Genomic DNA, 21,137 nt, shown 5'->3' on the forward strand with positions numbered 1-21,137 from the left:
AACGGTGTGCGGGACCGTAGCCCAGCTTCATGGAGACGGTTGCGAATGGTCCTCGCCGATACCCCAGGAGCAACAGTGTCCCTAATTTGCTGGGAAGTGGCGGTGCGGTCCCCTACGGCACTGCGTAGGATCCTACGGTCTTGGCGTGCATCCGTGCGTCGCTGCGGTCCGGTCCCAGGTCGACGGGCACGTGCACCTTCCGCCGACCACTGGCGACAACATCGATCTACTGTGGAGACCTCACGCCCCACGTGTTGAGCAATTCGGCGGTACGTCCACCCGGCCTCCCGCATGCCCACTATTCGCCCTCGCTCAAAGTCCGTCAACTGCACATACGGTTCACGTCCACGCTGTCGCGGCATGCTACCAGTGTTAAAGACTGCGATGGAGCTCCGTATGCCACGGCAAACTGGCTGACACTGACGGCGGCGGTGCACAAATGCTGCGCAGCTAGCGCCATTCGACGGCCAACACCGCGGTTCCTGGTGTGTCCGCTGTGCCGTGCGTGTGATCATTGCTTGTACAGCCCTCTCGCAGTGTCCGGAGCAAGTATGGTGGGTCTGACACACCGGTGTCAATGTGTTCTTTTTTCCATTTCCAGGAGTGTATTTTATAAATGAAATGTTACGATGTACCTTGACTACGTATAAGTTTCTATGTCCACGTAGATTGCCTGAAACCGAAACCTTGTGTAGAATACATTCCCTAGTGAAAGATGGCAATATTCGTTAAATATTTAGTAACTGAGGTAGCGTATTTTGTCTGCACAAAAGATGTGAGAGACTAGAAAAAAGGCGTTACAGCATATATAATAAGTTAACTGTTGGATTACACAAATAAGAAGTTACCATGTCGCCTCACAACGAAGTCCATTGCCAAAGATGTCAATATCTGTTGAATATGTGTTAATTGAGGTAGTGTATTTTGTCTGCCTCGTACATCTTGCTCACCAGATGGAAAAGTTTTGTCATGGCTGGCTCTCCCAAGGCTATCAGTAAAACGTAAAACGTGAACTCCACCCACAAGCTCTGCCGAAACCAGCGTTACCGACCGACCGCCGTGTTATCCTCAGAACACAGGTGTCACCGGATGCGGAGATGGAGGGGCATGTGGTCAGCACGCCGCTCTCCCGGCCGTATGTCAGTTTGCGCTACCGGAGCCGCTACTTCTCAATCGAGTAGCTGCTCAGTTTGCCTCACAAGGGCTGAGTGCACACCGCTTGCCAACAGCGCTCGGCAGACCGGATGGTCACCCAGCCAAGTGCCAACCCAGCCCGACAACGTTTAACTTCAGTGATCTGACGGGAACCTGTGTTACCACTTCGCAAGGCCGTTGGCAAGGCTATCAGTAGTTCTAATGGGATTTTATCTACTACTGGGGCCTTGTTTCGACTTAAGTCTTTCAATGAGTGCTCTGTCAAAATCTTCACGCAGTAGCATATCTCTACCACCTCATCTTTATCTACGTCCTCTTCCATTTCCATAATATTGGCCTTATGTACATCGCCCTTGTATAGATCATCTATACACCCCCTCCACCTTTCTGCATTTCCTTCTTTGCTTAGGACTGGTTTGCCATCTGAGCTCTTGATATTCATACAGGTGGTTCTTTTTTCCCCAAAGGTCTCTTTGATTTTCCTGTAAGCAGGTGAACAAGATACACTCCTGGAAATTGAAATAAGAACACCGTGAATTCATTGTCCCAGGAAGGGGAAACTTTATTGACACATTCCTGGGGTCAGATACATCACATGATCACACTGACAGAACCACAGGCACATAGACACAGGCAACAGAACATGCACAATGTAGGCACTAGTACAGTGTATATCCACCTTTCGCAGCAATGCAGGCTGCTATTCTCCCATGGAGACGAGCGTAGAGATGCTGGATGTAGTCCTGTGGAACGGCTTGCCATGCCATTTCCACCTGGCGCCTCAGTTGGACCAGCGTTCGTGCTGGACGTGCAGACCGCGTGAGACGACGCTTCATCCAGTCCCAAACATGCTCAATGGGGGACAGATCCGGAGATCTTGCTGGCCAGGGTAGTTGACTTACACCTTCTAGAGCACGTTGGGTGGCACGGGATACATGCGGACGTGCATTGTCCTGTTGGAACAGCAAGTTCCCTTGCCGGTCTAGGAATGGTAGAACGATGGGTTCGATGACGGTTTGGATGTACCGTGCACTATTCAGTGTCCCCTCGACGATCACCAGTGGTGTACGGCCAGTGTAGGAGATCGCTCCCCACACCATGATGCCGGGTGTTGGCCCTGTGTGCCTCGGTCGTATGCAGTCCTGATTGTGGCGCTCACCTGCACGGCGCCAAACACGCATACGACCATCATTGGCACCAAGGCAGAAGCGACTCTCATCGCTGAAGACGACACGTCTCCATTCGTCCCTCCATTCACGCCTGTCGCGACACCACTGGAGGCGGGCTGCACGATGTTGGGTCGTGAGCAGAAGACGGCCTAACGGTGTGCGGGACCGTAGCCCAGCTTCATGGAGACGGTTGCGAATGGTCCTCGCCGATACCCCAGGAGCAACAGTGTCCCTAATTTGCTGGGAAGTGGCGGTGCGGTCCCCTACGGCACTGCGTAGGATCCTACGGTCTTGGCGTGCATCCGTGCGTCGCTGCGGTCCGGTCCCAGGTCGACGGGCACGTGCACCTTCCGCCGACCACTGGCGACAACATCGATGTACTGTGGAGACCTCACGCCCCACGTGTTGAGCAACTCGGCGGTACGTCCACCCTGCCTCCCGCATGCCCACTATACGCCCTCGCTCAAAGTCCGTCAACTGCACATACGGTTCACGTCCACGCTGTCGCGGCATGCTACCAGTGTTAAAGACTGCGATGGAGCTCCGTATGCCACGGCAAACTGGCTGACACTGACGGCGGCGGTGCACAAATGCTGCGCAGCTAGCGCCATTCGACGGCCAACACCGCGGTTCCTGGTGTGTCCGCTGTGCCGTGCGTGTGATCATTGCTTGTACAGCCCTCTCGCAGTGTCCGGAGCAAGTATGGTGGGTCTGACAGACCGGTGTCAATGTGTTCTTTTTTCCATTTCCAGGAGTGTATATGAGACAGGCGAAATACCCTCAGACTCCAAGAAGAATATAGTAATCCCAATGACAAAGAAAGCATGTGCTCACAGGTGTGAGATTACCGAACTATTAGCTAAATAAGTCATGGTGGCAAAATACTGGTACGAATTCTATACAAACGAATTCTATACAGACGAATGGAAAGCTGGTAGAAGCTGACCTCGGGGTATATCAGTTTGGATTCCGAGGCAACACTGATCCTACGACTTACCTTAGGAGAGAGGTTAAGGAAATACAAACCTACGTTTATAACATTTGTAGACATAGAGAAAAGTTTTGCCCCGGTGATTGGAATACTGTCTTTCAAATTTTAAAGGTAACGGGGATAAAATACAGGGAGAGAAAGGCTATTTACAATTTGTACAGAAACCAGATGTCGCTTATAATAGTCGAGGGGCACGAAAGGGAAGCAGTGGTCGAGAAGGGAGTGAACCAAGTTTGTAGCCTATCACCGATGTTATTCAGTCTGTATACAGTAAGCAGTAAAGGAAACAAAAGAAAAATTTGGGGCAGGAGTTAAAATCCATGGAGATGGAATAAAATCTTTGAGGTATTGAACGGCATGGGTAGGTGTCTTGATGGAGGATGTAAGACGAAAATCAACGGAAGCAAAACGAGGGTAATGGAATGTAGTCGAATTAAATCAGGTGACGCTGAGGGAATCAGCTCGAGAAATGAGACACTTAAAGTAGTAGATGAGTTTTGCTATTTGGGCAGCAAAATAGCTGATGAGGTCGAAGTTGAGAGGATATAAAATCTAGACTGGCGATGACAAGAACAGCTTTTCTGAAGAAGAGAAATTGTTAACATCGAGTATAGATTTAAGTGTCACACTTTCTGTCCTCAGGCCACAAGTGGCCTACCGGGACCATCCGACTGCCTTGTCATCCTCAGTGGAGGATGCGGATAGGAGGGGTGTGGGGTCAGCACACCGCCCTCCCGGTCGTTATGACGGTATTATTGACCGAAGCCGCTACTATTCGGTCGAGTAGCTCCTCAATTGGCATCACGAGGCTGAGTGCACCCCGAAAAATGGCAACAGCGCATGGCGGCCTGGATGGTCACCCATCCAAGTGCCGACCACTCCCAACAGCGCTTAACTTCGGTGAACTCACGGGAACCGGTGTATCCACTGCGGCAAGGCAGTTGCCGTAGATTTAAGGGTCAGGAAGTCTTTTCTGAAAGTATTTTTATGGAGTGTAGTCATGTATGGAAGTGAAACATGGACGATAAACAGTGTAAACAAGAAGAGAATAGTTGTGGTGTCACCGCCAGACACCACACTTGCTAGGTGGTAGTTTTAAATCGGCCGCGGTCCATTAGTACATGTCGGACCCGCGTGTCGCCACTGTGTGATCGCAGACCGAGCGCCACCACAAGGCAGGTCTCGAGATACGGACTAGCACTCGCCCCAGTTGTACGGACGACTTTGCTAGCGACTACATGGATGAAGCATTGCTCATTAGCCGAGCCAATAGTTAGAATAGCCTTCAGCTAAGTCCATGGCTACGACCTAGCAAGGCGCCATTAGTAACATTGCATGTATCTAAAGAGTCTCACTTGTATCGCCACAATCTCCAGATGTACCACAAGGATGGATTAAAGTTAAGTATTCCAGCAGCTACGTACTTTTCTTTATAGCATTCATTACGTATTCTGTTTCAGACCTCACGCCATCCTGCTTTAGCTTAGCGCATGCCTTTCGGCTTCCTGTCATTGTGTCTAGGCTGTCTTGTCTAGACACAACATTTTTGGCGACGAGGCTTAAAAGAGGATTTCGCGTTCGTATTGCTCTAATTGAATTGTGTCATGGCTTCGCCAGATGTACTGTCCGAATTTTATCGCTTGCAGAATCAGCAGACGCAGGCGTTATTGGATGCCCTTGGACAGCTCGTCCAGGGTCAACGTGCACTGCAAAACGATGCGGCCGCCGCCGCTTCACCGCTACCGCAGCCACAACATGCAGTTGCACCCCCATTCCGTAATTTTCACGCAGACATCGAAACATGGACGGAGTGGTCACGCCAATTTGGATTTCATCTCGCAGCCTACAGAATTCAAGGTAACGAGCGGCAGCCTCATTTATTGGCGTGTGTAGGGGTGCAAACGTACCGTGTGATAGTGAAATTATTTCCCCGACGCGACGTAGCAACTCTGTCCTACGAAGAAATTTTGTTTGCTTTAGATGCCTATTTCAAGGAAACAGTTAATGTAGTTGCAAAAACGTAGTCCGGTCAAACTAATAGGGAGTGGGTTGTAACATTGCAAGGCCTTACACGGGATTGTGCTTTTGAGTGTGAATGTGGACTCCCTTATTCAGATACAATAGTACGTGATGCAATTGCACAGAACGTTTCTGATGTTCGTATACGGGAGCAAATTTTGAAACTCGTTAATCCCTCCCTTCAACAAGTGATAGACATATTGGATAGACAAGACACGCTTGACTTTGCTCAGGAATAATTTGCAACTTCGCCAGCCATGGGTAACATTAACCGGCCCGCCGGGCGCGCTGCACGGCCTGGTAAACTGCCCTCGCGCACGTCCACGCAGCTGCCACCATGCTCTAAACCAGGTATGCCGCGCCAGCATACAAATGCAGTGAAATCATGCCCGCGGTGTGCAACTAGAAAAAATGGTTCAAATGGCTCTGAGCACTATGGGACTTAACATCTACGGTCATCAGTCCCCTAGAACTTAGAACTACTTAAACCTAACTAACCTAAGGACAGCACACAACACCCAGCCATCACGAGGCAGAGAAAATCCCTGACCCCGCCGGGAATCGAACCTGGGAACCTGGGCGTGGGAAGCGAGAACGCTACCGCACGACCACGAGATGCGGGCTGTGCAACTAGACATTCGCGTGAAAATTGCCCGTCACGCCAAGCTATTTGCTTTTTCTGTAATAAGAAAGGACATGTTCAAAGTGTTTGCCAGAGAAAGCTCAGATCAGACAATCACAACCATTCCAGGCCCTTTGCTTCGCGCCGGAATCGAACCAAGAATACTCAGGCTCGTGAACCTTCGCTCATGGACATTCATGTAGTTAATTCCACTTTGTCCAGTGCCACTGTCTCTAACAGTGACTGTGTTCGTCCCACACAAGCTGTGCGTCGACGTGGCTGGAAATCGCGTCAAGTCGCAAGTGCTTCTGTACCAGTGTCAGTTCAAATTGCACGAGACAGTCGCTCTTGTCGTCGGCAGGACAATAAACTTTTTGTAGATTTGCACTTTAATGGCAAGGTCATACCATTCCAGCTCGATACCGGAACTGCAGTTTCATTGCTCAATCACGACACGTACAAACAACTGGGCAAACCTCCGTTGCATGCCACAAATGTTAAGTTAAACAGTTATTCAGGTCAGAATATCCCTGTGTTAGGGCAGTGCAGCCTTCTTGCAACATACAAGGGACAAACAAAACTTGTGTCATTTTACGTTCTTCATTCTTCTACTGCAGTGAACTTGTTTGGTTTAGATTTATTGCAATTGTTTAACATGTCTATAGTAAATCAGGTCCTATCAGTGAATCAGACTGTGCCTTCCGCCAGTGTTTATCGGCTATGTGAAGAATTTGCAGACATTTTTGCACCGGGCCTTGGTTGCGCTAAGAACTATGAAGCACATTTGGAACTGAAAGTCAACGCGCAACCGAAATTTTTCAGAGCGCGCAATGTTCCTCACGCATTGCGTGATGAGGTCGCAGGAACATTACACGATTTAGAATCACAAGGTGTGAGTGACTGTGCGCAATGCCTCTTCCATTTCAGCTCCGCTTCATCGCTTACGGCGTACAGGTGTTCCGTTCGTCTGGACGACGGAATGCGAACGCGCCTATCGCCAGTTGAAATCGGCGTTGCTTTCTAATACTTGCCTTACGCCATTCGATCCCCAGAAACCCCTTTTGTTGATGATAGATGCATCGGATTTCGGGATCGGTGCTGTGCTTGCGCACAGAGATGGGTTCCATGATCGCCCTATTGCCTTTGCGTCCAAATTGCTCTCGTCTGCGCAAAGAAATTATTGACAGATAGAGAAAGAAGCTTTGGCTCTTGTATTTGGTGTTACTAAGTTCCATGATTTCTTGTATGGTCGTCACTTTACCATCATCACAGACCACAAACCTTTAACGTCGCTTTTTCACCCGGACAAGCCTGTACCTCCACGTACAGCGCAGAAATTCATTCGCTGGTCTATTTTCCTCTCACAGTACCACTACGATATCTTGTATCGGTCCACTGCTAAGCACGGAAACGCCGATGCGTTGTCCCGTTTGCCTGTTGCTGAGGATAGAGCATTCGATTCTTCCGAACTTGCTTGCATGTTCATTGATTCGGAAACCGATGACGTGGTCGAATCGTTTCCGATTGATTTTCGTCGTGTAGATACAGCCACAGCTGCTGACCCGGTCCTTGCTACCGTTTTGCGTTTTGTTGCTACGCAATGGCCTTTGTCAAAGTCTCGGATCGAGGATCCGTTGGTTCGCCGATTTTTTGCTCACAAGGAGATACGTTTTGTTCGACGTGGTGTTTTGTTGTTGCGTTCTGATAATGATCAGTCCAGAGTCGTGGTCCCACGTTCGTTACAGTCCTCTGTTTTACGGCTTCTTCACCAAGGACATTGGGGTATAGTGCGAACGAAACAACTTGCTCGTCAGCACAGTAATTGGTTCGGAATCGATGCTGCGATTACGAATGTGTGTTCTTCTTGCATGGCGTGTGCCGAACAACAATCCGCACCGCCGCGGAAAGTCTTTGCATGGCCAAAAGCCACTTCCCTTGGCAACGCTTGCACATCGATTTTGCTGGTCCATTCTGGAATGCTCGATGGTTGGTTCTGGTAGATGCCTTCAGTAATTTTCCTTTTGTTGTCCGGATGTCTTCCACGACGTCAACTGCCACCATCCAAGCGTTGTCTGCTATCTTTTGCATTGAAGGTCTTCCGCAGACTATTGTTTCCGAGAATGGCACACAATTCATGTCTGCAGAATTTCAGTCATTCTGCCAGGCCAATGGTATTCAACATCTGACATCCGCGCCGTTTTCGCCTCAGTCAAACGGTGCCGCTGAACGATTGGTCCGGACTTTCAAGTCGCAGATGTTGAAGTTGAAAGAGTCGCATTCTCGGGAGGACGCCTTGTTGCTCTTTTTGAAATTGTATCGCTCTCAGCCCCGAGATGGTCGCTCGCCGGCTGAGTTGCTCCACGGTCGTCCTCATCGAACCTTGATGTCTTTGCTGCACCTGCCGCATCAGGATCCTGTGTAGCGGCAGACTCCTGCTTTTACTCCAGGCGACGTTGTATTCTATCGCAACTTTCGCGGTTCACGGCGTTGGCTCGCAGGGCGCATTCTTCGCTGCCTCGGCCGCGCGATGTATGTGGTTTTGGGGGCCTCTGGTGAGGTGCGTCGGCATCTCAATCAGCTGCGCCTCTGTCGTCGCACGGGTTCTGCCGCTCCTCGTCTGCTTTCAGCGACGGTGCCATCCGGTCAGCGCCCTGGGGACCCATCTACTGGCTCGCCTCATCCCCAGGTGTTACCGACGATGCCTTCCATTTTGCCCCATGGCGACGCGCCGCTGCCGCCTCCGCCGCCGCCGCCTGTCCTCCAGCCGGCGCCGCCCGCAGTGGACGCTTCGCTGCAGCCGCCAAGCGCCTCCCTAGGTCACGCGCCGCCGATCGTTTCCCGTGACCGGCCGTCATCCGCCATGGAACTCTTGCCCGCTCCGGACCACATGGCGTCTTCGCGCGTCGGGTACCCCGACGCGATGGAGGTCGACCCTTCGGCCCCTCCTTTCTCTTTACGGGCGCATACACCGCATGTTGACGTGCACCCTGGACTAGGTTTTCAGGCGTTTCCTAGCTCCCCTCGGACCGAATGGCCGGGTGCGGGTGGCACAGCCTCGCCTGTTGTTAGGCTCCCCACCTCATCGCATACGTCAACATGGGGTCCTCCCCACGGCGGGCGGAAGCCTTCTCACACGACCGTTCGCCGATTTGCGGGGGAGGAATGTGGTGTCACCGCCAGACACCACACTTGCTAGGTGGTAGTTTTAAATCGGCCGCGGTCCATTAGTACATGTCGGACCCGCGTGTCGCCACTGTGTGATCGCAGACCGAGCGCCACCACAAGGCAGGTCTCGAGATACGGACTAGCACTCGCCCCAGTTGTGCGGACGACTTTGCTAGCGACTACATGGACGAAGCATTGCTCATTAGCCGAGCCAATAGTTAGAATAGCCTTCAGCTAAGTCAATGGCTACGACCTAGCAAGGCGCCATTAGTAACATTGCATGTATCTAAAGAGTCTCACTTTTATCGCCACAATCTCCAGATGTACCACAAGGATGGATTAAAGTTAAGTATTCCAGCAGCTACGTACTTTTCTTTATAGCATTCATTACGTATCCTGTTTCAGACCTCACGCCATCCTGCTTTAGCTTAGCGCGTGCCTTTCGGCTTCCTCTCATTGTGTCTAGGCTGTCTTGTCTAGACACAACAATAGTAGCTTTCGAAATGTGGTGCTACAGAAGAAAGGTGATGATTAGATGGGTAGATCACGTAACTAATGAGGAGTTACTGAGTAGAATTGGAAAGAAAAGGAATTTGTGGCACAACTTGACTAGAAGTAGGTAGGTCACGTTCTGAGGCATTAAGGGATCAGCAGTTTAGTATCGGAGGGAAGCGTGGACGGTAAACATCGTAGAGGGAGACCAAGAGATGAATACAGTAAGCAGATTCAGAAGGATGTGGGTTGCAGTAGTTACTCGGAGATAAAGAGACTTGTACAGTATAGAGTAGCGTGGAGAGCTGCATCAAACCTGTCTTTGGACTGAAGACAATAATAGCAAGAACATTTTGTGGTGTCACCGCAAGGCACCACATTTGCTAGGTTGTAGGCTTGTAATCGGCCGCGGTCCGTCAGTAGCCGTAGGACCCGAGAGTCGCCACTGTCTATGCTAGCAGACCGAGCGCCGCCACTCGGCTAGTCTTACGAGACAAGCTAGCGCACTGGCCAGTTCTACAGCCGACTTTAATATGAATTGTTCACTTGTTATAGCTTCAGAGATCTCATTTGCAGAGACGCTAGTTAGCATAGCCTAGCCTAGCCTACCCAGGCGCCACATACGGTTTATGCAAGGACAATTGAGCTATATGTGTGAAGCAATTAGAATTGTCTGTCTATAACTGCACTTGTAAATATTATTGTACAAAGTCAAGATCGACGTTCACCGCTGATGCTGAATTAAAGCTAAATATTTAATTGTATTCCTGTCTACTAACTTTCTAATCACCTAAAACGTTCCAAATACATCCCGTCAAGTATGGATAAAACTTTATGGAACCAGGTAATTAACTCCGCACGACTGCTTCATCATGGTCGCGACCTCTATAACGCGTCTCTGTATTCCAATATCAGGGCGTTATTGCGTTTGGTCGGCCAAAAGAATACAATGCACATGTGATTGATGATTTTTCTAAAATATAATGCAAAACTATAAAACGAGTGCGTCAACAGTGAAGGAAGGCACAGTTTTACATGAAACCAGCACGGCAAATGATTTTTTTTTAAAAAAAACGCCTTTAGAGACAGATGTCAGTAAAGGATGTCGCATATAATAAGCAGCAATCGACTAGCAAATTGACTGGCAGTACTGTAGCCTCAATGTCAATGAAAGACTGCACCAGTGATATAAACACTTTCGCCAAGGAGACTCGCTCCACGTACTTAACATTTTGGAAGTCTCGACTACTAACACTTGCTTATGAGCAAATACTACGACGACTTGGAGGATGGTGTGTGACAGGTCGTTCTTCTTGTGCAGTTTTCGTTAATTCAGTATCTCCGCCAGAAGACAATCAACATGGACATAGATGAGCTGGCGTGGGTCTCGCGGCACAGCAGAGCAGCGCGACAAACTGTCACCGCCCGGCCCAGGTATTTAATGGGCGATGGCGATAGGCCGGTCACGTCAGTTCTTACTCTAGCGTCGACCAACTCGGACCTGATCTTTTCATCGCACCGGACTCGTGGTTCGCGTGCTAAATGTGCAGTCTTTCGAGCTCGTCGCGTATTGTGCCTTTTTCCGTACCGCTCTTCGCGTGTCGTTGGGGTTGTCTGCTCCCCTGTAGATTGCCCCGCACTAAGAGTTTGTTTTCCTCTTCCGGGATCCTACTCGCCGGTTTTCGTAACTGAACCATCGCCGGCTTGAGTGTGCCAACAGTACCGTTTCACGGCGTTGGCACCCCCGAGCAGATGCAGAAGTTGAAGAAGCAAGAACAAGGAGAGTCAGTCACGGTATTATGCAGATAGAGGAGACCAGCAGACTGGCTCACTTTCATCCCTTTACTTTTTTCCAGCTTGTATTTTAAATGAGATTTTCACTCTGCAGCGGAGTGTGCGCTGATATAAAACTTCCTGGCAGATTAAAACTGTGTGCCGGACCGAGACTCGAACTCGGGACCTTTGCCTATCGCGGGAAAGTGCTCTACCACTTGCCCGCGAAAGGCAAACGTCCCGAGGTCGAGTGTCGGTCCTGCACACAGTTTTAATCTGCCAGGAAGTTTGTATTTTAAATGTTTACACTGATATTTTTATGTGGAAACAGTAGTACGTTACTTCAGGACCCTCAAGCTACGTAATTAAGGCTTCTCACAGTTTGTATGTTTATAAAAAAAATATTACTAACCGTGCCATCATACCTGCGTTTACCACACTGGTTATTTAATCGATTTTAACACTCACAGTTTATTTTAATACATATTGCTGCAGCTTTATGACAAAAGCTACATTCATAAATTGTGTTACCATTGATATAATAACTATGAGAAAAATGAAGTGCCCAAATTTTTATCGGTCTTCATCTGAATGTTCGTTAGGATCTTCACAGTTCAGACATTCAAAGAAATGTCCTTTCACGTCACTGTCACATAACAGATGCGCCCACCGATTCGAAGTTGTGCCCTGAATCTATTCATCACTGTTCAAAGTAGCTAAGACAAGGCATAATCATTCTCACCTTCCTCATCTTGGAGAACATTCTAAGCAAGCTATGTTCCCCAACTCCCATGCTCTTTCACTTCTGTCACTGTCAATCTCACATCTGCTCCAGGGACATCGCCTCTTTCAGTTTTCTTTTTATACTTTCGAACCACCCTAACAAAAAAAAAAAAAAAAAAAAAAAAAAAGAAAAAAAAAAAAAAACACGATAGGACAGCGTTGAGCAAATCTTGACTACATTCGAAGACACTCATAGATCCGATACTTGAAAATATACGTCCTGAAATGTTCCATAAATAATTCAATCATTTTAGTTGAATACTTGAACAGCGGTTATGGTTTTTTGATGAAAAAAAATCACGCATCACAATTTGTCTACTTAAAAATTGCACTGGATGTGATCTTGAATTCGACAACGTTGGACCTATTAAACTTAATAAGAGTACTTAGTGACAAAGAAACAGCTTGCAGGTTGGCCACGTGGACCAAAGTGCCTCCATTTAAGTGGGTCATGTGCCATATCGCCACATTGGAATTATGTTAGTTCGTTTAGGAAAGTCTATTACACCTTACTCGCCTGATACAGTGTTAAAATAATATTTAATGTATGGGCGTTAGACGTTGTACTTGCCTGTTCAGTAAAAACGTTGCTTGGAGTACGCAAAAAAACCAAGAAAGCAAACTTTACTGTTACTGACAGCAAAACATAAAATGCGTTTCCTACGTTACCCGCTAATCTAAGTGCATTGTTGGGTTCGGGGAAAGACAGCCACGACTTCTAAGGGTGGCGTATTCTAAGGGTAGTTTAACGAAGTAATACCAACTGGCCATCGTACCCCCATCGCCAATGTGCCTCGGTCTCCTCTACTCTTTGCGGCGCGTAATACTGGTACTTGTGGAACATAAAAATAGAAATGGGTTTTTAGACAACGAAAGCACGTTCGCCCAGCTTAGTCAATGTCCCGATTCAACAGTGGACTGATTTAAATTGCGTCTTAGCAGCGGTGTCGTCCCATTAAATGAAGTCTCTGCTATGAACTGAGTGTTTAACAACTTGCGAGACAAGTACAAAGTGTAAGTTGTTATTCCACTGTCCAAGAGTACTCGACGGTATTGCCTAGATCTCTAAATACACAATGACAGATAGGAAGTTACAGAAGCTAGAGAAGCAAATACCACAAGAGAAATTTGAAGAGGGCGGGAGAGGTGACAAATGAAGGGAATAGAAATCACGTATGTCTGAAAGCAGGTAAGCCCTAAACTACAAAATCTGTCGTCAAACACATGAAAGTATGGTTAACAAAAAATTTTGAGATGTGTGTGAAATCTTATGGGACTTAACTGCTAAGTTCATCAGTCCCTAAGCTTACACACTACTTAACCTAAATTATCCTAAGAACCAACACACACACACACACCCATGCCCGAGGGAGGCTTCGGACCTCCGCCGGGACCACCCGCGCAGTCCTTGACCGCAGCGCCCGAGACCGCTCGGCTAATCCCGCGCGGCCATGGTTAACACATCGCATCTTTAATGAGAGTTCTACTTTGTAATGTCTCACAATGTATTTTATCGAGATGTGAAGTACTTTAGAAAGTTATCCAGCGATTAAAATCTTACGTTTTTGCAACCTGGTAGTCGAAGGGTGAGACCATTAAGGCGTGATCTTCACTGACAAGTGAAAATAGAGTGTCTGACTGGTACCGGTGTCTATCCTGCGCAAGAAGAGTTCTTCCAAGTGCAGCGCAAGAAAATGTCTTACGGGTTGGCTGAAGTTCAGGTGGCCACTAATTATTTTCTGGTGCTCAAAACCAACTTTACATTTGCTATTGCCATTACATATCTTATCTCAGATTAATTACTGCAGTCATTTCCATAGTTTTTCATCACGTTTTTGAGTGAGGTTCCTTCACAGCGGTCTGCCGAGCGCTGTTAGTAAGCGGGGTGCACTCAGCCCTTGTGAGGCAAACTGAGGAGCTACTTGATTGAGAAGTAGCGGCTCTGGTCTCGGCAACTGACATACGGCCGGGAGAGCGGTGTGCGGACCACATGCCCCTCCATATCCGCATCCAGTGACGCCTGTGGGCTAAGGAAGTCACGGCAGCCGGTCGGTACCGTTGGGCCTTCATGGCCTGTTCAGGAGGAGTTTTTCCTTCACAGCCCATGTGGCTGGCCTCCAGCACTTACTCAGAATTAATATTACCTTGCTCATTTATTTCATAAATGCTTTGATTTGCATTGTTTTACACGTTTCCATATATCAGTGGTTTGTAAATTACCAAGCTGAGAAGTTGGTTGATGTTTCTTGCCATGTTCCTCTGTGTGAGTGTACATGCTGTTATTGAGGTCGCTTCTCGGTGGCGTATTTCGTAACTACTTCGGAATTTGTTACTTCGAAATCTGTGGTGCACACGTAACTTCCTGGAGAGGATATCCATGGTAAAGTACCGACTAGTGGGCAATGAGCCCCAGTTTCTTTGTCTTGTCAGGTACTGAGTCATTAGTCCAAATCCCGTGCGGCTTTTACGAGATGAGAACGTTCTCATCTGGTATCAGAAGTTATGATTATTTTACTCAGTTATGATTTTTCTTATTAATCGCGATTTACGTGATGAGTGTGCGTAGAATGTGTCAGAGTCTAAAAGACTCGCCTTATAGTATTGTCTGTACATTATATATTGTGTAATTCCCGCTGTTAACTGCATTTCTTTACTGGAGGCTACAACCTAATTGAAAAATAGGCTTCCTCAATTGTGGTTAGAGATTTCCCTTGGTGCTGAATGCTTTGTTCTGGGGCGAACAATATGTGACATGTTCTGAACGCTTGTGCCTTTGGTTTAATATATTTCGAGTATAAATTTTGTAGCGTGCGTATTACACACTCATACTTTCCTTGTATTGTATTTTATTAACCTGTAACTGTTCAACACATGCTACCTATATCCGGAGCTAAGAACCCATTTTCTGTTAATTCAGACCTTCTCTCGGAATATTAAGCTATCATGTCCAGAGAACTAGTACCAGATACTTTGCACTAGAAGATGCAAAAAAATTCGTAAGTAATCAGGAGCAAGTTATTCTTTCGCACGATTACCGGCTACAAAGCATAACACAACATCACTTTTTTTCAGAGGTTTGTTCCAGTATGTAGCGCACTGCAATCAAGATCACAGGTAAATGAGAGTTCCCCGTTAACTCGGCAGGACTGCTAGAGGAATGATTGGCTTGATACAGACCGACAGAGCAGATGGTAGGGTGTCATTAACGTAGTCAGATATGTTATCCGTGTGTACATTTTAAAAAAATAATTCCGTTACATTTAGATATTCATTATAGTCAAATGCATATTCATTATAGGTCAGTTGTGTTTGTGTGTTCATTATCAGTCCGTTGCATTTTTACACTAATCTTTAGTCTGATGTGTGTACAGGACAGTCTTAAGCAGTTGCATCATCGGTCCTTTAACCTTTAATATCGCGTAAATAACAAAATTAATCTTTTTCTATAGTATTTCCTTCAATCTTGATGTCAGTGGCTCATTTTACATTTACTTACTATATTAGTTTTTTTCACTTCTATTTTTAAGTTCATTTTTTTCGTAGCAGTTCTAAATTTAGACAAGCTATACTGCACATTCTTCCATTATCAACTATTACGGCAGCCTCATACACAGTGAATAGGAGTTCCGCTGACATTTTTGTTTCAAGTTCTTCACAGCTTTCCCAAAAAAAATTATAGATAAATGTGGTGATAGTGCAGTACACTAAATGATCAAAGTCAGATGTCATGTACAGTTCCTTCAACATAATTATTTAAGCTGTACCATTTAAGTAATTTGCAGCATAAAATTCATGTCAGACAAGTGTATCCCGCTGGTAGGGCATAGTCTATAATGCGTTTATCGTTAAGACGTGAGTTATGTGGCTCTCTATAGCCGAAGTAAACAAATCGTCATCACCCTATGGCACTCGATGCAGAACTATGTTCTCCTGACCCAACTACAAAAGGTATTCTCATTGTCGAAATTTGGAGAGTAAATCAATGCGAGATTTCCAATTTTTTCACCACATCACTGGTTAAAAATCTGTTCTTTTCAGTGTCGTTTAGTGTTCTACATCTACGTCAACATCTACATGGATACTCTGCAAATCGCACGTAAGTGCGTGGCAGACGGTTCATCGAACGACGTTCATAATAATTCTCTATTATTCCACTCCTGAACAGCGCACGGACAAAACGAACACCGATATCTTCTTGTGCGAGCTCAGATTTCCCTTATTTTTATTAAGATAATCGTTTCTCCCTACGTAGGTCGGTCTCAACAAAATATTTCCGCATTCGGAGGAGACAGTTGGTCATTGAAATTTCGTGCAAGGACACCACCGCAACGAGAAACGCCTTTGTTTTAATGATGTCCACCGCAAATCCTGTATCATGTCCGTGACACTGTCTTCCCTATTTCTCGATAACACAAAACGTGCTGCACTTCTTTGAATTTTCTCGGTGTTCTTCGTTAATCCTATCTGGCAAGGATCCCACATCGCGCAGCAGTGGTCCAAAGCAGGGGGGACAAGCTTAGTATAGGTAGTCTCTATAGAAGATCTGTTGCATCTTCTGAGTGTTCTTCCAATAAATCGCACTCTTTGATTCGCCTTTCCCGTCGACATTTTCTGTGCGTTCTTTCCAATCTAAGTTGTTCGTAATTGTAATTACTAGGTATTTAGTCGAATTTACGGCCTTTAGATTGGATTAATTTATTGTGTAAACGAAGTTTAACGGATTCCTTTTAGCACTCACGTGGATGATCTCATATTTTTCATTACTTAGGGTCATTTGCCAATTTTCGGACCATACAGATCTCTTTTCTAAATAGTTTCGCAATTTTTTTTTATCTTCTGATGACTTTACTAGACGATAAACGACAGTATCATCTGCATACAACCTAGGACGGCTGCTCACGTTGTCTCCCAAATCGTTTATGTAAATAAGGAACAGCAGAGGGGCTATAACACTATCTTGGGGAAAGCTAGAAATTATTTCTGTTTCACTCGATGACTTTCCGTCAGTTACTACCAACTGTGACCTCTGACAGGAAATCGCAAATGCAGTCGCATAACTAAGGCGATATTCCATTCCATTGATTACAATCCGCTTGTGACGTACAGTGTCAAAAGCCTTCTGGAAATCTAGAAATACGGAATCAATTTGAAATTCCATAGTCAATAGCACTCAACACTTCGTGTGTGTAAAGTGCTAGATGTTTCTCACAAGAACGATGTTTTCTAAATCCATGTTGACCGTGTGTCAACAGACCATTCTCTTCGAGGTAATTCATAATGTTCGAACGCAACATGTGTTCCAAAACCTTGCAGCATATCGACGTTAATGAAATGGATCTTTAATTTAGTGGATTACTCCTACTGCCTTTTGTGAATACAGCTGTGACCTGTGCAACTTTCCAGTCTTTTGACACGGACCTATCGTCAAGCGAGCCGTTGTATGTGCTTCTTAAGTAAGTATGAAGCTATTGCATCAGCATTCTCTGAAAGGAATCTAACTGCTTATACGGTCTGGACTGAACGACTTGCTTTTTCAAGTGATGTAAGTTGCTTCATTACTCTGAGGATATCTGCTACTGAGTTACTTACTTTGGCATCTGTTACTGATTCGAATTCTCGGATATCTTTCTATTTTCTGCCAGGTGTCGGGACAAAGTTTCATTGTGGAAATTATTATTTCGTATGCGTACTACAAACAATTTACAATAAATTCACACATTATAGAATAATTTGTCCTCTATAAAATTTACAGTACTACAATGCTAATTTATAAAATGAAATACATGGAACATTACTTACAGTATATTAAAATATTATGCAGTCTTCGCTTCATATCTCATTCTTCCAGAAGTCCACAAACGCCCTCGCTATTTCGCTGCACGCCATCAGGTCTTGGGCCGTGCACGCTCTTTGTTGGTTTACTAGCGGACACTGAAGCAGGTGGTTCATGGTCTGGATGTTCCCACACGGACACAAAGCACTCTCACTAATTGCCCACTTGTGCAGATTTTTGTTACATCTGCCCATTCCTGAACGCAGCCTGTTCAGGGTATTCCAACTCTCCCACTCAAGTTCCGCACCTGATGGCAGCACTTCCTCAGAATTGTGGGCAGATTCTTGTTGTTCCTGCCACCGTCTTTTTCTAGAAGTTTTTGATGGATCTGTGAGTGGTTCGGTTGAGTGGAGAAAACTACTTCTGGACTTAAGGCGTTTTGGTACCATTTGGTGCCCATGTAGCGGACGACGTTGATCCTGAACCTGTTTTGTTCGTTCAGTTCTACTCTGTATAGAACGTCGGGACATTAGGCTCAGCAATTCCTGATAAGGAGTATAGGTGTTCTCTATTGTTGGCTGAAGATATTCAGTAATATGTCTAAACGTCTGGTTCAGGACAGTGTCCAGTTTGTTCGTGTGGCATGACCGCTCCCAGACAGGTTCAAAAAAATGGTTCAAATGGCTCTGAGCACTATGGGACTTAACATCTGTGGTCATCAGTCCCCTAGAACTTAGAACTACTTAAACCTAACTAACCTAAGGACATCACACACATCCATGCCCGAGGCAGGATTCGAACCTGCGACCGCAGCAGTCGCGCGGTTCCGGACAGAAGCGCCTAGAACCGCTCGGCCACCGCGGCCGGCCGCTTCCAGACAGGACTTGCAAACTCAGCAACAAAGTAACAGAGTGCCATTGCGGTGATGCGTAACACTTTTGGATTAGCTCCCCATTTTGATGTTGTTAGCTTACCAAGTAAGTTATTCCGTGATTGGAGTTTTGCCGTGCACTTTTCAATGTGCCGCGTGAATGACAATGCCCTGTCAATAGTAACTCCCAAGCGCACTGGGAAAGGGCAGTGTGTTAATCTTGTGTCATTCCACCAAAAATTCAGTTCTCGCTTCGCCTCTCTGTTGTTAAGATGGTATAGGCAAGTCTGAGTCTTACTTGGATTGGGTTTCAGCTGATTTTTATTGTAATAGTTGGTGAGATTTTTCAGGTTCTCAGCTAGTATCTCCTCAATATCCTTGTAGTTTGATGCCAGAACTGCTATTGCCCTATCATCAGCATAAATGAAAGATCTTGACGGTGACTAATAGGCTGATAATTTGTATAAATATTAAATAACATGGTGACAAGAACACTGCCCTGGGGAAGCCCATTTTTTTTATAGTCACCATCTGCTCTTGTTACCCTGGAACTCAACAAAATGTCCTCTGTTAAATAGAACTGGTTTGGGTACAGCAGTGAGTTGAGGGCTTTTTGTTGTTTTTTGCAATTTCGCAATGAGATTTTTGAGTTTAATGGTATCATATGCTGCCGCCAAATCTATAAACACCACCCCTGTAGCTAGTCTTTTCTCAAACCCATCTTCAGTATACTGGGTTAGGCTGAGAGCTTGACTGGTACAAGATTTACCAGGCCGCAATCCCGCTTGCTCTTTTATTAGGATGCCCTCAATCAGCTCTTTGGATCTGTTTAGTATCAGTCTTTCAAACAGTTTGTAAGTTGTACACAACAAAGAGATCGGCCGATAACTCTTAGGATCTTCTGGGTCCTTACCAGGCTTAAGAAACTATTATAAGCATTTCGCATTGAAGGAGGATAGTAAGAAATTGCTGTTTTTTTTTTTTTGGCATATCGACAATGCTGGCAATGTTACCTTAGCAAGAGAGCGACGGTAATTAGCGTCTTCCTCAACACTTACGGGCGGTGTAGGACTTTTAGTCTTTTTAGGATATACACCGAGTAAGATATGAGCTGCAGTACCTTGGGAAGTTTATTTAGGTTGATTAGAATATCATAAACGAGGTAATTTAATCAGTGGAACGTAACTGCAGTATAACAATATGACCAACAATCAATGTGAAATTAGTGAGAAGCCAACGACGGTGGTATTAAAATTGCAGACGACAGTTTTTTTCTGCTTACCTCGAACATGAAAGTGTCAACTTCCTCCTGGATATCAGCGTCGTCAAGATTTTCCCCATTCATGGACATATCCAGTAGTAAATCCAAGAAAGCGACGCGATTCTTCACACCTGCAGCAAACAAATTCAGAATTTTTACCACGAATACATATTTTTCTTATAGGGTGAGGGCCCCTCTGTAATTACGAAATTCAGTTACCTGTGTCGTCTTGACTTAGTGCATGTACGTCGAGTGCACTGCGTTGTCTCTGTTTCCTCCTCTCAGTTATTACCTGCAGCATTTAATTGGAAGTGTAATTTGAATCTTTATCAGACTAGATTCCCATTTATTGTTGTATAACTAGTTATAATAGAGATAATGTTGTTGTACCCCATGAATCTAACATTGTAATGATTTTACCAAACATATCTGCGGACCTTCGCATCTTGCAGCTTACTAATTTGGGTGACACAGAGAGCCGACATTTTACAGCATCTTACCGCATCCTGTAATGCAGGTGATTTTACAGGGTGGCAATTATTGACCCATATGAAATAAATTCGTTGTAACTTCTGAACGGTTTGCTTTAGGACGTTTAAATTGCTCTGTTGGCCGCGGGGCATAGTGGGAATTAGTATGCGCTGCATGGTTTGGGTTAGCGACGAAGCCCACTTTCATTTGGACGGGTTGGTCAAATAGCAAAATTGGCGCATTTGGGGGATTGAGAATCCACATTTTGCCATCGAGAAGTGTCTTCACCCTGAATGTGTGACAGTGTGGTGTGCAATGTCTAGTCACGGAAAAATCGGTGCGTTATTCCTTGATGGCACGGTGACTGCCGAAAGGTATGTGAAGGTTTTGGAAGATGATTTCATCCCCATTATACAAAGCGACCCTGACTTCGATAAGATGTGGCTCATGCAAGACGGAGCTCGACCCCATCGAAGCAGGAGAGTGTTTGATGTCCTGTGTTGATGGGCATATAGTCCTAACTGCAATTCCACCCTTGACATAGATTCCCCAGCTTAAAAAATCTAATTTACCGAATCCAGAAAGGAAATAT

At 46.0% G+C, this 21,137-nt stretch overlaps 1 protein-coding gene across 2 annotated transcripts in view; it reads right to left on the minus strand.

The window, feature by feature from the left end:
* LOC124622015 (cytochrome P450 4C1-like) overlaps positions 1–21,137 on the minus strand; it is a 109,124-nt gene that overhangs the window by 23,174 nt on the left and 64,813 nt on the right. For both annotated transcript variants that reach the window (XM_047147567.1, XM_047147566.1), the window contains exons 7-8: positions 20,294–20,366; positions 20,096–20,205 (exon numbers count right to left, since the gene is read on the minus strand). In XM_047147567.1, coding sequence (XP_047003523.1) covers positions 20,096–20,205; positions 20,294–20,366 — 183 coding nt within the window. The remainder of the gene's footprint in view (positions 1–20,095; positions 20,206–20,293; positions 20,367–21,137) is intronic.

This window comes from Schistocerca americana, chromosome 7 (assembly GCF_021461395.2).
Source record: "Schistocerca americana isolate TAMUIC-IGC-003095 chromosome 7, iqSchAmer2.1, whole genome shotgun sequence".
NCBI classification, from domain to species: Eukaryota; Metazoa; Arthropoda; class Insecta; order Orthoptera; family Acrididae; genus Schistocerca; species Schistocerca americana.